The sequence below is a fragment of the Lissotriton vulgaris genome, unplaced genomic scaffold (assembly GCF_964263255.1).
Source record: "Lissotriton vulgaris unplaced genomic scaffold, aLisVul1.2 SCAFFOLD_1444, whole genome shotgun sequence".
Lineage (NCBI taxonomy): Eukaryota > Metazoa > Chordata > Amphibia > Caudata > Salamandridae > Lissotriton > Lissotriton vulgaris.
Genome location: NW_028246333.1, coordinates 214,622 through 229,138, shown reverse-complemented (window position 1 = coordinate 229,138; position 14,517 = coordinate 214,622). Strand labels below are relative to the sequence as shown.

The window sequence follows — 14,517 nt, the reverse complement described above, 5'->3', positions numbered from 1 at the left end:
AAGAGAGCAAGGGCACTGGTCAAGGAAACTCGCCTCTACCGGAAGGGGCAAGCTCGGACAGCGAGGACTGCGAGCAAGATCATGGGGATGATGGCATCATGCATCCACCTGGTGCCGAATGTGCGGCTACACATGAGACCCATGCAAGAGTGGCTCCAGGAACAGTGGTCACAGGCGTCAGGCAGTTGGGAGGATCTTGTGGTGGTGACGCACGCAGTGCAAAGGGAGATGACATGGTGGAACTGGGAAAACCTAACAATGGGAAAACCTCTAACACCCCCAACTCCGACTGTGACCATCACCACGGACGCATCCCTGAAGGGATGGGGCGCTCACATGGAGGAGCTCAATGTGAGAGGACTGTGGACGCCAGCAGATGCGACAAAGCATATCAATTACCTAGAATTGAAGACAATCTTCCTGGCACTGAAAGCCTTCCAGACGAGACTGTACAAACAAAGGGTGTTACTGCAGACGGACAACACCACAGCGATGTTCTACATCAACAAGCAGGGTGGAACACAGTCAACAACGCTTTCAACACTGGCACAGGAGATATGGAGATGGGCCATCCCACTACAGATAGACCTGCTAGCCATACACCTACCAGGGAAAGAGAACATTCAGGCAGACTGGCTGAGCAGACAGACATCGGCATCCCACGAGTGGGAGCTCAATGCTCAGGAAACGAGGTGGTTATTCAACAGGTGGGAAACGCCATCAGTGGACCTGTTTGCAACACGCCAGAATGCGAAATGCCAGTACTTCGCATCCAGACTACCCGAAGAGGGGTCCCTTGGGAATGCCCTATGGATAGATTGGTCCGGGAGATTTGCCTACGCTTTCCCCCCGATACCACTGATACACCGAGTACTGAGCAAATGCAGAGCGAGCAAAATGACCCTGATACTGGTCGCGCCACAGTGGGCGAGGCAGACATGGTACTCGCAGATCATGGAGATGTCACAGAGTGCACCCCACAGATTCGGCAGAAGAAAGGACCTGCTCTCCATGCAGAACGGGGAGGTGCTGCACCCAGAGCCAGAGACCATGAGCCTAGTAGCATGGCTCCTGAGGACATAGAGTTTGCACATTTGAGACTGCCAGAGAGCACCCTCAGGGTCCTTCGCGAGGCACGGAGGCCGAGCACACGGCGGTGCTATATCGCAAAGTGGAAAAGATACACGATGTGGTGCAAACGTGAACAACTTCACAAGAAGATGAAGAAAGACTCCACAGTGCTGCGATACCTGACACACTTGCTGGACAAAAAACTCAGTTCATCCTCCTTGAGGGTTCACTTAGCGGCTATAGTAGCCTACACAAGGGGTGAGATGGGCAGAAGCTTCTTCACATCCCAGGTTGTCAAGAGGTTCCTGGAAGGAGCGAAGAGGATCGCACCGCCAAAGCGGGTGCCACCACCAGCATGGAACTTGAACATAGTTCTCACGGAACTCATGAAGGAGCCCTTTGAACCACTGCACAGGGCCTCCTTAAAGATGCTAACCATGAAAACAGCCTTCCTAGTTGCTATAACGTCATTACGCAGGGTAAGCGAACTACAAGCGCTGACACTACAGGAGCCCTACATACAAATACATAGTGATAGGGTTGTGATGAGGACGGACCCACACTTCATGCCGAAGGTGGTCTCCAGGTTCCACATGAACCAGTCCATACAGATACCGAGTTTTTTCCAAAAACCAACCAATAGCGCTGAGCGAGCTCTGCACACCTTGGACGCCAGAAGGGCGGTCATGCATTACATTGAAAGGACAAAGCAGCACAGGAAAACGAAACAGTTCTTTGTGTCATTCGCCAAAAATTACATGGGCAAAGCAGTAACGAAGAACACTATTGCACGATGGATAGCACATACGATTCAGCTCTGCCACAACAGGGCAGGACAGGAACTAGACGAGGGAGTGCGTGCACACTCCACTAGGAAGAAGGGGGCCACAATAGCCTTCCTGGCTAACACGCCCATACAGGACATATGCCTGGCGGCAACATGGGCTTCAGTGCACACGTTCACAAAACACTACTGCGTGGATGTGCAGATGAACAAGGAAGCGCAAGTCGGACAAAAGGTGCTCCAGCACATATTCAGAAACCAGAACTCATCTTCCACCCAGCCGCCACGGAAATGAGAAACCGCTACAAAATCTATGCACAGCATAGTGAATCCAGAAAGATTCACGCTGCAAAACGATTAGTTTCTTACCTGTCGGTGTAGTTTTGCAGCTTGATGATCTTTCTGGATTCACTAGCGAACCCACCCACCTCCGCCAGAAAGATGAGGCTGGAGAGAAAAGGGGTGGTCAAAAAAAAAAAAAAAAAATAAAGAGAAAAGAGAAGATGAATAGATAAAATGGATTTTACATACAAGGCGGTTAAGGAAAATTCACCTACATAGAACATTGCCATCACTTCGGAAACGGAGGAAACACGGAAAAAAGAATCCGAAGATGGCGCCCAGGGATGGGAGCTTCCGCAGGAAGCATGCCGACGTCACCGGAAATACACCCAAGGAAGGGTGACGCCGACGCCCACCTGGGACACAAAAAAAAAAAAAAAAAAGAGAGAAAAGACTACGAATCCGGACCCAACCACAAGACCGCGGAATAATGCACAGCATAGTGAATCCAGAAAGATCATCAAGCTGCAAAACTACACCGACAGGTAAGAAACTAATCGTTATCTTCAAATCTGGCAAGGATCCGTCGCCCCAGGTATGACTTTGGAAAACCCTGAATAAGAGAGCATTTCCTTTTCACTGGTAAAACCAAGATACTACTTCTTTGGTTTCTCACATCAATTGTCTTCATACTCTGTACTTCCTGCAACTAATATGCTGCTCTACACTCAAGATGGCTCCAGGTTTCTATAACTTCTATGACGCCAGTACATTGATAGCAAGATGCATAATCAAAAAATAAAGTTTTAAAAAGAGAAAAAGCAAAAACACCTGAACAGATGTCTCTCAATGTGAAATAGTCTGTGAGCAGAATAACAAATCAACATGCATATCAAATGGCTGGTTCTCAGTCTCCAAACCGGCACTGCCATGTTTACAGAGGAACATGTAGCAGACATGATATTCCTCACGTGACTAGATGTTGATAATGCACTTTTTGCCTCTTGGGAGTGCGTTCATGTTTGGATGCAGGCGATTGTACTTTTGTGGCTTGCAAGAAATGCCTGTTGGTAAAAAGGGAACAGAAATAGAGATTTTTATAGGGCATCTATTCATACAGCTCCCTATACATTCACGGTCTGCATTGTTTTTTGATGAGTAAAATATTCAAACTTGACGTTACTTTTTTTTTTTTTTTTACAGGACCGTCCCTTGTCTGCCAGAGAAAGGCGACGTCTCAGGATATCACAAGAAGAAATGCTTCCTTCTGGTATGTTTTATGACAATTTAGGGTCCAAGGTACCAATCAGTCCTGGTTGGCTCGCCAAAATGTTGCTCGAATATGAATTTACCTTAAAAAAAAACAAAAGACAGGAGGCTTTTGGCAAAGCAGGAACAGTTGGCGTAAATTAAGCAAGGGGCATTAGTAGCACAGAGGAGAGCAGAGCGCACGGAGAAGGGTGTACAATGGACCAAGGGGCATTAGAAGCATAGATGGGGGCAGAGCGCATGGAGAAGGATGTACAAAGGACCAAGGGGCATTAGTAGCACAGATGAGAGCAGAGCACACGGAGAAGAGTGTACAAAGGACCACTGAGCATTCCTCCCAGCATTAATGGCGCTTCTAAGTCAGGACGAGGCACCTCTGATGAATTCACAAATATAGTTGGGCTTATTAGGTATTTTATCTTAACATTTAATTTATGGTTATGGATCAAGTTTTGTTTTCACAAAAATATTATTGAATATTGTTGAAATCTTTATTAAAACAGACTAGACAGCTATTGCCATTCAACAGCAGTGAGCAGAATAGAATGTAAAGTGGGCCAAAGAATAAAAGTACAGGAGAAACTGTCAATTTTCAGTTGAAAAAAATAAGTCATCAGGTGTTTTCAGATGCCGATTGAACTGCAGAAACTCAGTAAAAAAAATATTGTGCAAGATTGCTTAGTTTTTCACTGCAATCTTTAAAAAACAAAGTACGGTTGAATCGGAAACGGTATTAGAGTCACAGTCTCTGCTACCAAACATGTCTTGTGCCTCAAAATCTTGCCTCTGGCACAGGCCTGAATGTAGTCTCTCTGCTTGGCAGTGTATTCAAGCAGAGGAGCGGAGGATTCATAGAGGGGAATCCTCCATAAACTTGAGGTCTCTGAGGTGTCTAGTTACAGGTAAGTAGGTAATTCATATACACATTGATGCTCTTATCTTGATGCTTTCTCCTTGCCTACAACAGAAGAGTTATTAAAAATGTACCTGTAACAACTTTCTTTCAGCTCCTCGATCCACGAGAGCTTCTTCCCACAGTTCAATCTCCGAATCAAGATTGAGTCTGGAGGATGAGCAGATCCCGAAGAGCCGGTCTTCACCGCAGCTTGCAGTTCAGCAGGTATACTGGGCGAATCCGCATGCTTCACCCACACTTCTTTGTGAGGCCTGTGTATCTTGTGTAGCTGTGAATTTAACAGGGTAGTTTCAATATCTTACCATACTTACCTCCTGGTGTTTTCACCTTCAACGATCTTGACATTTTAAGCGTAATGTTTAAAAATGAACATCCTGGATTCCATTTGAGGTTGCTCACTAATAGTAGGGGAGACCTCTTTATCACGCCATATTAATATCTATCTGGAGAGGTGCTACCTTGCACAATATTGCTTCATTATTGCCTCCTGTAACTTTAAAACAAATGCATTTCTGTATCATCGGATAGTTGTGACATCACAACTGTCCCATGTTAAGAATTCCACATTGTGACTGTACTGTTTTAAGAGCATATCACGACTGTTATATAAACAGATCCTCACAGCGGCTCTGATAGACACATGACCTCACACTGATTTCCATCAATGGAGATCCCTCCAACAAAATCTTAATACAATATAATACAATACATACCAATTTTTCATTAAAAATAAAGCAATTTTTGAGTATTGCAGGTTGCTATCTCTCGAAACAGAGGCAATTTGGAAATGGATCTTAGCCGTTGATATACCAATTACAGCAGTTTACCTTCCAGTTGTACAAAATTCAGAAACCGATTTGCTCACCTAGAATTTTCAGTACACTCATAAGTGAGTTAGAAATGATGAAGTTTTGCGTGACCTCCTCAATTCTTGGGGTTATCTACAACTCGATCATTTAGCAAACCCAAAAAACAGGAAATGCTCAGACTTTGTCTCCTAGTTATACCAACCAGGGACAAAAGGGAATTGCAGTTTTGATTGAATGATCATGGAATTGTTTGTACATACTTCCTCCAGTAACCTTGAGCCTATCAGTAATCATCAAGCTGACCTGCTCCAGAGCCAGGATGATTGTCATAGCACCATGATGGTAACTGCTCTTCAGCTTTCTGAAAGAAAGAATTCAAATCGGAGGGAGGCATTCGACCAAAAGACTGTTGGGCTATTTGGTGGGGTGCCAAGCAATTGGCCATGCCTGCTGGACTGCTCAACTCCAGTCCAAGCTTCTTCGTGGCACAGTGGGAGACTTCTGGTGTGCGGAGGCATCCAGTCGGGGGAAGAACCATTGGCAGGGGCAGAGTCCTCCTGTTCGGACAGTAACTCTCCCATTGCGATCAGTGCTTGGGAGACTAAGCTGTACCCCCAAGTTCCAACGTGACGGTAGAAGGACCCAAATGGCTACTTGTACTTTCACTTTTAAGAGTGATTACGTCTGCGCGTTTGGCACACTGATCGTCATTCACAAAAAAACTGCTGAGCAAGCTGTTCCTGAGCTGCCAGAGATGGGCGCTATAAAAGTTAAACACACTGGTGCGCGAGTACCAGAGGGATTGCTTAACATTTGTGGTGGACGTGATGGTCACATCCTCCACACTCTGCAGGTAGAGCTGAGGACGTGAACGTCACATCCTTAGCACTAAAGGGGACAATTATTGTGGAATACAGACTTAAGGACTGGATTTCTAAACAGTCAAACTGATTGACAGAAAATTCTGAAAGTAGCAAGAGCGCCCACTCTCTAGAAACATATTGAAATGGAAGAGATTCTGCATCTGGGCAGAGAATCATTTAACTTTGGCCACACATCCACATGATATTATGCTCTGTTACATCTAGCGAGTCCAGACTTGAGGTATGCAGCCTTCTTTGTACATTTAGCTGACTTTTGAAGTACCTTACAACTCCCTCACTCCATCTTTTTTTTCTTCTGATAGCGTGGTTAAATAATTTGAAGGCTGTCCAGTTTAGGAGCACAATACAGTATGAGGGCCTTCGTGAGTAGTCTATTCGTGCCCATTCACCAATCTTCTATTCAAATGCTGTCATCCAGAAGAACTTGAAAAATTCAACCTTATTCATTCAGCCTCCATAGTTGAAGTTTGAGAAGTGTAGAGACTTTCTTACGACCAGCCCATGAGGTGGCTTTATCCTATTATTTGAACCAAAAGATCCATCTTCTGACTTTCTTCCCTGAGCCAACCACTCTGGCTGAATGGATCCAGCTATCTCTAGACATCAAACTTAAACACATGTCATTCAGGAAATCGAACCAACTCTTTGTTGTATTTGGCAACACCTACAAAGTCTCTGCTTGTCTAAGGAGAGCTAGCCCATTGTATTTCAGCGAACATCATTTCTGCTACAGGAAAGTTAGCAGACATCTCAGAAGCAATGTTCATGCTCGCTCAACGAGAAGTATACCGACTAAGCTGCTCTCCTTTTGGAAGTGCCAATTACAACATCTACTGAACAGTAATGTAGGCTTCGATGCACACTATCACAAAGCATTACTCCCTTGGCATACAGAAGACCTTGGAGACGGCAGAGGTACAAGTGACATTTTGCAGTCTTATTAACTAAGGTGAGCCTCGTGACCACCTCGTAATTGTGCATGTTGTACATGTATCACTGTTCAGTCAAGTGAATCTATGAAAGATCCAAAGTTAGAGATAAAAATGCAACTTGTATATTATTTAAGTTTGCAAACTTTCATTCATAGATCAAATGCAACATGCCCACCCTCCAGATGAGGCCTATACCGTACTTCTAATTAAAAATCTTAGCAGCTCAACATATGTGGGGAGTTGAAACAGTGTGTCTATTCACCTTATTGGCCAGAGTTCAGGTCACATAAAAAAGGTGAATAGACTGTATGTAGTATGTGGCTGTTTTCACTGTTTTAATGAGCATGGGGACACTGTTGTATTCACACATACTGCTGAGGATTCCTAACTTGATGACCGGGCATATTCAGGCATGTCTTTGTATTAAAGATATGAAAGTTGGTGAACTGTAGTTACATGTAAGAAACATGTTCTTTGTTCTGCCCATGCTTCCTGTTTCTTTCACTAAAGTAGAGCTGCATTTTCTCATTGTTCTTTCATTTCTTCCTTTTCTTTTCACCCTTTCCACTTATTTTAGTTTTCTGATATCTATTTGTTTCTCCTGTTCCTTTCACTCCCTGCCCGTGACTTTGGTTCAGACTACAACTAAACGTATTATGCCTCTTATTCTGTTTTTTTTTTACATTGAATCAGTATCTGTCTAACGTCCCTGCTAATAGTTGCATCTGAAATATGTCTCCTCCGCCTCTATTCCCCCACCCTTGACAGGATGATTTCCCCCTGTTCATTTTGTGTCATCTCTGTCTCACACACATGTGATCTGTGTTTCACTCACGGACTCTCTCTACTGCTCTGTTTCTCTCTTTCTTTTCGTTGCTCACTATAAACGGACCTCTTCACCTCCACTCCTAAATATATCAGGACTCTTCTGCCCGATCTCTCCTTTGTCACACGCTCTTCATTCTGTCCTGTCCGTATATTCTTTATTCGCTACTGACTCTCTTCCTGTCCTGGTGCCACCTCTCTTCTTTCTTCAGGTTTCTCAAGTTTTTCATCGGATGGCTCCATGCAAATCAGACTTCATGTATTTTCTTTTTTTGTCGCCTTATTAAGCTCTTACCTCGTCTTAATTTTATTGATATTTCCACTCTTGACTCTGTTGGTCATGCTGTCCCCTCTACACTCACCTCTTTGGTAATATTACAGTAATTGACCACCCTTGCCTGTGTACTTCCTGTACATTGTGACCTGAGCCTGCCCTTAGCTCTTTGAGGGATTACTAGGGTCACTGTTTTGCGTTTGTTGCTCTTTTCTCCACCGGCCCTTGTATTACCTTTTAAATGGCCTTACACTCAATGCTTGTCCAGAAAAGAAATGTAAGGCACATAGCATCTGTGTGTGGCCCGATGGATCACTGAGGGAGTTGCGGGTGGTTCAGTAAGGCGACCCAGTGTTTCCAAAACATGCAGATTATAACTGGATGCTAGTTTTATTTTCTTTAGTGTGTTCGATGTGGTCCCTGGTGTAGCGTCTCTACATGAGGGGTCCTTTTGTCCGAGCCCTCCTATTACGTCTGCTTTGTAGTCACTGCTTCATTGCAGTTTGTTTTTCTCATTGCTTTACAGGAAATTGTGTTTCCTATCACAACTGCTGTGTTAGTAATTGTTTCTATAATACTCTTCACTCATGATTATTAAAAATATGACATTCTGTCATCTAAGTTAGGAAGAACAGTCCGTTCAGCCACCATGCCCGTATCTGAAAGAGACACGTTATTGATGGATTCCTTACCTTAGAATATCCCCAGGCGTCAGGCTGGATCCGGAAAGTTTTTGGTCAGCAGTACCCCTGCAGATCGGAAGGTGGCGTTGTCTGTCGCTGGCATCGTATGCGCCGAGATGATGTCACGGAGACTACTTAGGCACCACCCATGCGCGTTGACGTCCGTTCTTTCTTTTTCTGCACCAGCAAATGCAGATCCGGTTAGAGCACGTACCCTAGTCACTTTTTGACTAACTTTTGAGACTTTTGTCCTCCACTTTTTAAGTCTTTGATTCCTGGTGCCACGTAGAGATGCCTGGGTTTAAATCCTGCAGAGCATGTCGCCGTACGATGTCGGTGGCCGACCCCCATGGCGTTTGTCTCTACTGTCTGGAGCGTGACCATGACTCCCGGTCATGTTACGACTGTCTGGCCATGGCTCTGAAGGCCTTACAGGAGCGGGTCCCGTAATCTGTTGGAGGCCCGGCAGTCGTCTCCGTGCCGTTCGAGGTCCAGGGGTAGATCGAGGGACCGTCCGCGGAGCCATCATCATCGCTCCTCGGGGTCAAAGTCATAAGAAGAAGTCGAAGAAGCATTTACGCTCTCCGAAGTCCCCCCGTCGGTCTCCGGACGAGGGGGCCGGGGGTACCACCCCTGCAGCTCCTTTGGAGCCTGTGAGTCCCGCAGCCTACCCACCTTATCGGGGTCCGTCGGCGACTCAACCAGGTGCAAGATTTTCTTGCTGCCATGGACCGCCTTTTCAGGCCTAGGGCTCCCGCCGCGAGCCTTTCAGGCCCCACGGTCCCAGCTGAGGGCCCTCACTTGCCGCCGGCTCCGTTGCCGGTGCCGCAAGGTCCTCCGCAAGCAGCTCCGGCCTCAGCGCCACAAGGTCCTCCTCTAGCGCCGCAAGGTCCTCCGCAGGTGGCTCTGGCCCCGGCGCTGCAGGGGGTTCCGTTCGTTCCACCACCGCCCTTGCCCGGGTTCCCAGACAATTTTTCTCCTAGTTGGGACCCTAATTGGGACACGGAGCCGTACCGGCGCCGTTCGACCATTTATAGTCCCCTGTCTCTCCCCCACCGCCACAACCTGTTCCACAGGCAGTGGAGGAAGGGGACGACTGGGAGGGGTCTGAGGACCCTCTCGCACGGCATTGCGAGTCAGAACAGGAATGGGCAGAAGAGTTGGAGGATGCAGGTGGCCTTGACCTCGCCTCTGAACCTGGTTTTCTTTCTCCTCCTACTTTGGCTATGGTGGAGGGCGCCACGTACACTGTGGTGCTCCGTAGAGCAGCTGAGGCCCTTGGCATTTAACCTGCCTACGGTGACCCTCAAAACTAATCTCCTCACTGAAGTACTTCAGCCGGTGGCAAGCTCTATGGAGCACCTGCTACCATTCAGTGAGGCGTTAACTGATGTATTGATGGGCACCTGGTCTAGACCAGCCAAGGGGGTACCCATGGAAAAAAACATAGGCAGGCGTCATGGCCAGGCCCCGGGTGACACTATCTTATTGACAACCCACCCGCCTCCGGAGAGCCTTGTCATCCAGGCCTCCACTTCCTAAAGCGCATTCCCTACCGCTCCGCCGTATAAGGAATCCAAGAAGCTGGAACAGTTCGGTAAGAAACTGTTTTCATCTGCCAGCTAAGGCTGCAGTAGATGAACACCGCATGCCTCTTGAGCCGCTACTCCTACGCTGTGTTGGTCCCGGTTGCGCAGGTGCTGCCTCAGTCTCCGGAGGGGGTTCGGACAGTGCTTTCCCAAGCTGTGGCTGAGGGAAAAGATGCAGCAAAGTTCGCCATCAGGTGTGGACTGGACACCGCTGACTCACTGGGTAAGGCAATTTCCACGACTGTGGCCCTCCGTCGCCATGCCTGGTTGCGGACCACTGGGTTTTCAGGAGATGTTCAAAGTTCTCTTATGGATATGCCCTTTGATGGTACTCTCCTGTTTGGTGATAAGGCAGATAGTGCGCTGGAGCGTTTTAAGGACTCGCGGGCTACATATAAGTCCTTGGTCTCTCCACCACACGTCTGGCCACGTCGGCTTTTCGTTCATTTCGTGGCCACGGAAGGGGTGCCCCGACACGTCCATTCAGCCAGAAGCCTGTGCAGAACCAACCTCAGCGCGGACGTGGTTCCTGCCACGGTGGGACAGGGGGCCAGCGTGCGGGTCAGTCCACCTCCGCTCCTGCAGCATCCGCCTCAAGGCCTTCCTAGTCCGAGCTTTAGGCCACACCCCACACTGTTAGGCGGCAGGATTCGCCATCCCCTCCCCCCATTGGCGTCCCGTTACCTCGGACAGGTGGGTGCTGCAAATCGTCCGAAGGGGCTACTCCCTCCCCTTTGAGACTGCCCCTCCAACCATGCCACCTCCGTTCCACCGCATGTCGGGGACCATTTTGCACTTCTCCAGCAGGAAGTCACGGCCCTCTTGGCCAAGGGGGCCATTGAACGCCTTCCTGGGCCAGAAGTAGGACGTGGTTGTTATTCCCTATACTTTCTGGCCTCCAAGAAGGAGAAAGGGGGTCTGCGCCCCATCTTGGACCTCAGGAATGTCAACTGCTACTTCCGGAAGGAGAAGTTCAAGATGTTGACTTTGGCTCAGGTCTTGACTACCCTCGACCCTGGAGACTGGATGGTAGGGTTGGACTTGTAGGATGCATATTTTCATATCCCCGTCCTGCCGGCCCACCGGAGTTACCTGCGGTTCACGGTAGGCCAAGAGCATTTTCAGTTTGCCGTGCTCCCCTTCAGCCTGCCGTGCTCCCCTTCAGCCTTACCAGTGCCCCTCGAGTGTTCACAAAAGTGATGGCGGTGGTTGCAGCTCGTTGCGCAGATCAGGGGTTTTAGTCTTCCCCATCTCGACGACTGGTTGTTGAAGGCGGGCTCGCCCCAGGCAGTCGTCTCCCACCTCCAGACTACGACCGACCTCCTGCATTTGCTGGGGATCTCCATCAACATGCCAAATTCGCACCTGAGTCCCTCTCAGGTTCTGGATTCAACGCAGTTTCGGGTTTATCCTCCCGAGAAGCGAGTCCGGGATATTCAGGCTATGATTCTGATCTTTCAGCCTCTATCCCGGGTTTTAGTCAGGATGACCCTCCAGCTCTTGGGCCTGATGGCCTCCTGCATCCTGCTAGTGCAACATGCCAAATGGCATATACGGGCTCTGCAGTGGGACCTGAAGTTCCAGTGGGCCATCAGGGCAACCTGTCTGATCACGTCCAGATCTCGGAGGGCACTGCATGACAATTGCAGTGGTTGCTCACGAATCGCGATTGGGTCAATGACAGATCCCTCTCCCTTCTTCAACCGGAGCACACAGTGGTGACCGATGCGTCCCTCCTGGGATGGGGCGGCCAATTGGGAGAGACGGTGATCAGAGGCCTCTGGTCTCCGGCAGAGTCCCGGCTCCTTATCAACCTTTTGGTGCTTCGGGCGATCCGACTTGCACTGAAAGCATTCCTTCCCTCTGTCCGGGGAAGTGTAGTTCAGGTGTTCACGGACAACACCACCGCTATGAGGTACTGCAACAAACTGGGTCGGGTCGAGGACCCTATGTCAGGAGGCTCTGCGCCTCTGGACATGGCTGGAACATCACAGCATTACCTTGCTGGTTCAACACCTGGCAGGTTCTCTGAACGCTAGGCCGGACGAACTCAGCTGCCTGTGCATGATGGATCACGAATGGCTTCTGAACTCAGATAGCGCAAGGTCTCTTTCTACAGTGGGGAGAGCCTTGGTTAGATCTATTACCCACCGAAGAGAACGCGCAATGTCATCAGTTCTGCACATTGGAATTTCCAAGGCGGCACTCACTCAGCAACTCTTTTTGTTGCAAGTGGAGCTGTGGTCTATTGTACGTCTTTCCGCCTATACCACTTCTGCCCAGAGTGCAGAAGTAGATTTGGTGTGATCGGGCCCAAGTCATCCTTGTGGCTCCGGATTGGGCACAAAGGTACTGGTATCCCGAGCTACTCAGCATGGCGATTGATTTCCCTGATCCGACTGCCTCTTCGGGAGGATGTTCTGTTGCAGCAGCAAGGGACGGTCCTCCACCCGAACCTGTCCAGCCTCCACCTCCATGCGTGGAGATTGAGCGGCGACAGTTGACAGTTTTCGACCTTCCTCCTGAAGTCTGTGATGTCATTCTGGCAGCCAGGCGTCCCTCCAATAAAACAGTATACGCCTGCAGGTGTAACACATTTGTGGCATGGTGCACAGCAAAGGCTATGGATCCCATTTCTGCCCCTCTTTCCGAGGTCCTTTTGTTCCTTCTCTCTTTGGCCCAGCAGGGCTCTGCTCTGGGCACTATCAAAGGTTATCTTCCGGCCATCTCCGCCTTTCTGCGGCTTCCAGATCAGCCTTCTCTTTTTAAGTCTCCGGTTGTTAATTGCTTCCTCGACGGCATTACACACACGTTTCCTCCCGTGCCTTTCATAATGCTCAATGGGACTTGAATCTTGTCTTGACCTATCTGATGTGCGCTCCCTTTGAGCCCCTTCATAACTGTCCCTTACGTCTTTTCACTCTCACAACTGCTTTCCTGGTAGCTATCACCTCTGCCAGAAGAGTGAGTGAGCTCCAGGCTCTTTCTTCTAAACCACCTTTTCTTTCTGAACATACAGACAAGGTGGTTTTAAGGACTCGTCCTTCTTCTTTCTTGCCAAAGGTTGTTACACCCTTCCACATCGGGCAGACCATCACTTTGCCCACCTTTTTTCCGCCTCCGCATCCTTCAAAAGAGGAAGAGCTGCTCCACCGCCTGGACACCCAAAACGTGCGCTCATGTTCTACCTGAAGCGCACACAACAATTCTGGGTGGATGACCAACTTTTTGTTGGTTACGTGGACGCCAAAAAAGGTTGGGCCGTGCACAAACGAACCATCTCTCGGTGGGTCGTTCTGTGCATCAAAGCCTGTTACTCGTTGGCTAAGAAGGAGCCTCCTGTTGGGCTGCAGCCCATTCTACCAGGACGACAGCAGCCACCACTGTCTCGGGACGCGGCGTTCCCTTGCAGGACATTTGTCAGGCAGCTACGTGGGCCTCGCTGCACACGTTTACCAAGCATTATTGCCTTGACAGCCAAGTCCGGAGAGACGACTTCTTTGGCCGTTCTGTTCTGTGATTTTCTGGTGTAATCTTGTTTGCAGACAATCCATCGGGGTTGGTATTGCTGGGTATCTATTCTAAGGTAAGGAATCTATCACTAACGTGTCTCTTTTAGATGCACAAGTTACTACTTTTGTAGCAATATATCTGTAAGAGACATTAGTTAGTGATAGATTCCTTACTGCCCCCCCCCCCCCCATCCTGCCCGTTCTGATTTCTAGGGATAAGGTCATCCCTTTCAGGGCCCTAGTTTCATGGCACCAGTGGTCAGTTTCTTGCATGGCTCTGCGTTCCTGGCACGGAAGTCGTGTACAGAACTGACGTCAGCGTGCATGGGTGGAGCGTAAGTAGTATCCGTGACGTCATCTCAGCGCATACGACGCCAGCGACAGATGCGCAGAGGTACTGCTGACGAAAAACTTTCCGGATCCAGTCTGATGCCTGGGGGTTAAGGAATCTATCACTAACTAATGTCTCTTACAAAGATATCGTTACACGAGTAGTAACTTGTGCGTTTAGAACAGTCCGTTCAGCCACCATGCCTGTGTTTAGACTGGCAGCCTAGGTTTAATCCTACTAAAGCTCTTTTCTGTGTGTTCAGATTCTATGACTCCTATTCGCCACGCAGGACCTGAGGTCTTGTCATTATATATATTTACTTGCGTCTTTGTTGGCAAGAATAAACACTTACACAC

General features: G+C 48.5%; 1 protein-coding gene across 2 annotated transcripts in view; it reads left to right on the top strand.

Moving 5' to 3' along the window:
• LOC147665980 (serine/threonine-protein kinase Nek4-like) overlaps nt 1-14,517 on the top strand; it is a 275,537-nt gene that overhangs the window by 191,255 nt on the left and 69,765 nt on the right. For both annotated transcript variants that reach the window (XM_086949353.1, XM_086949354.1), the window contains exons 11-12: nt 3,341-3,407; nt 4,414-4,526. In XM_086949353.1, coding sequence (XP_086805479.1) covers nt 3,341-3,407; nt 4,414-4,526 — 180 coding nt within the window. The remainder of the gene's footprint in view (nt 1-3,340; nt 3,408-4,413; nt 4,527-14,517) is intronic.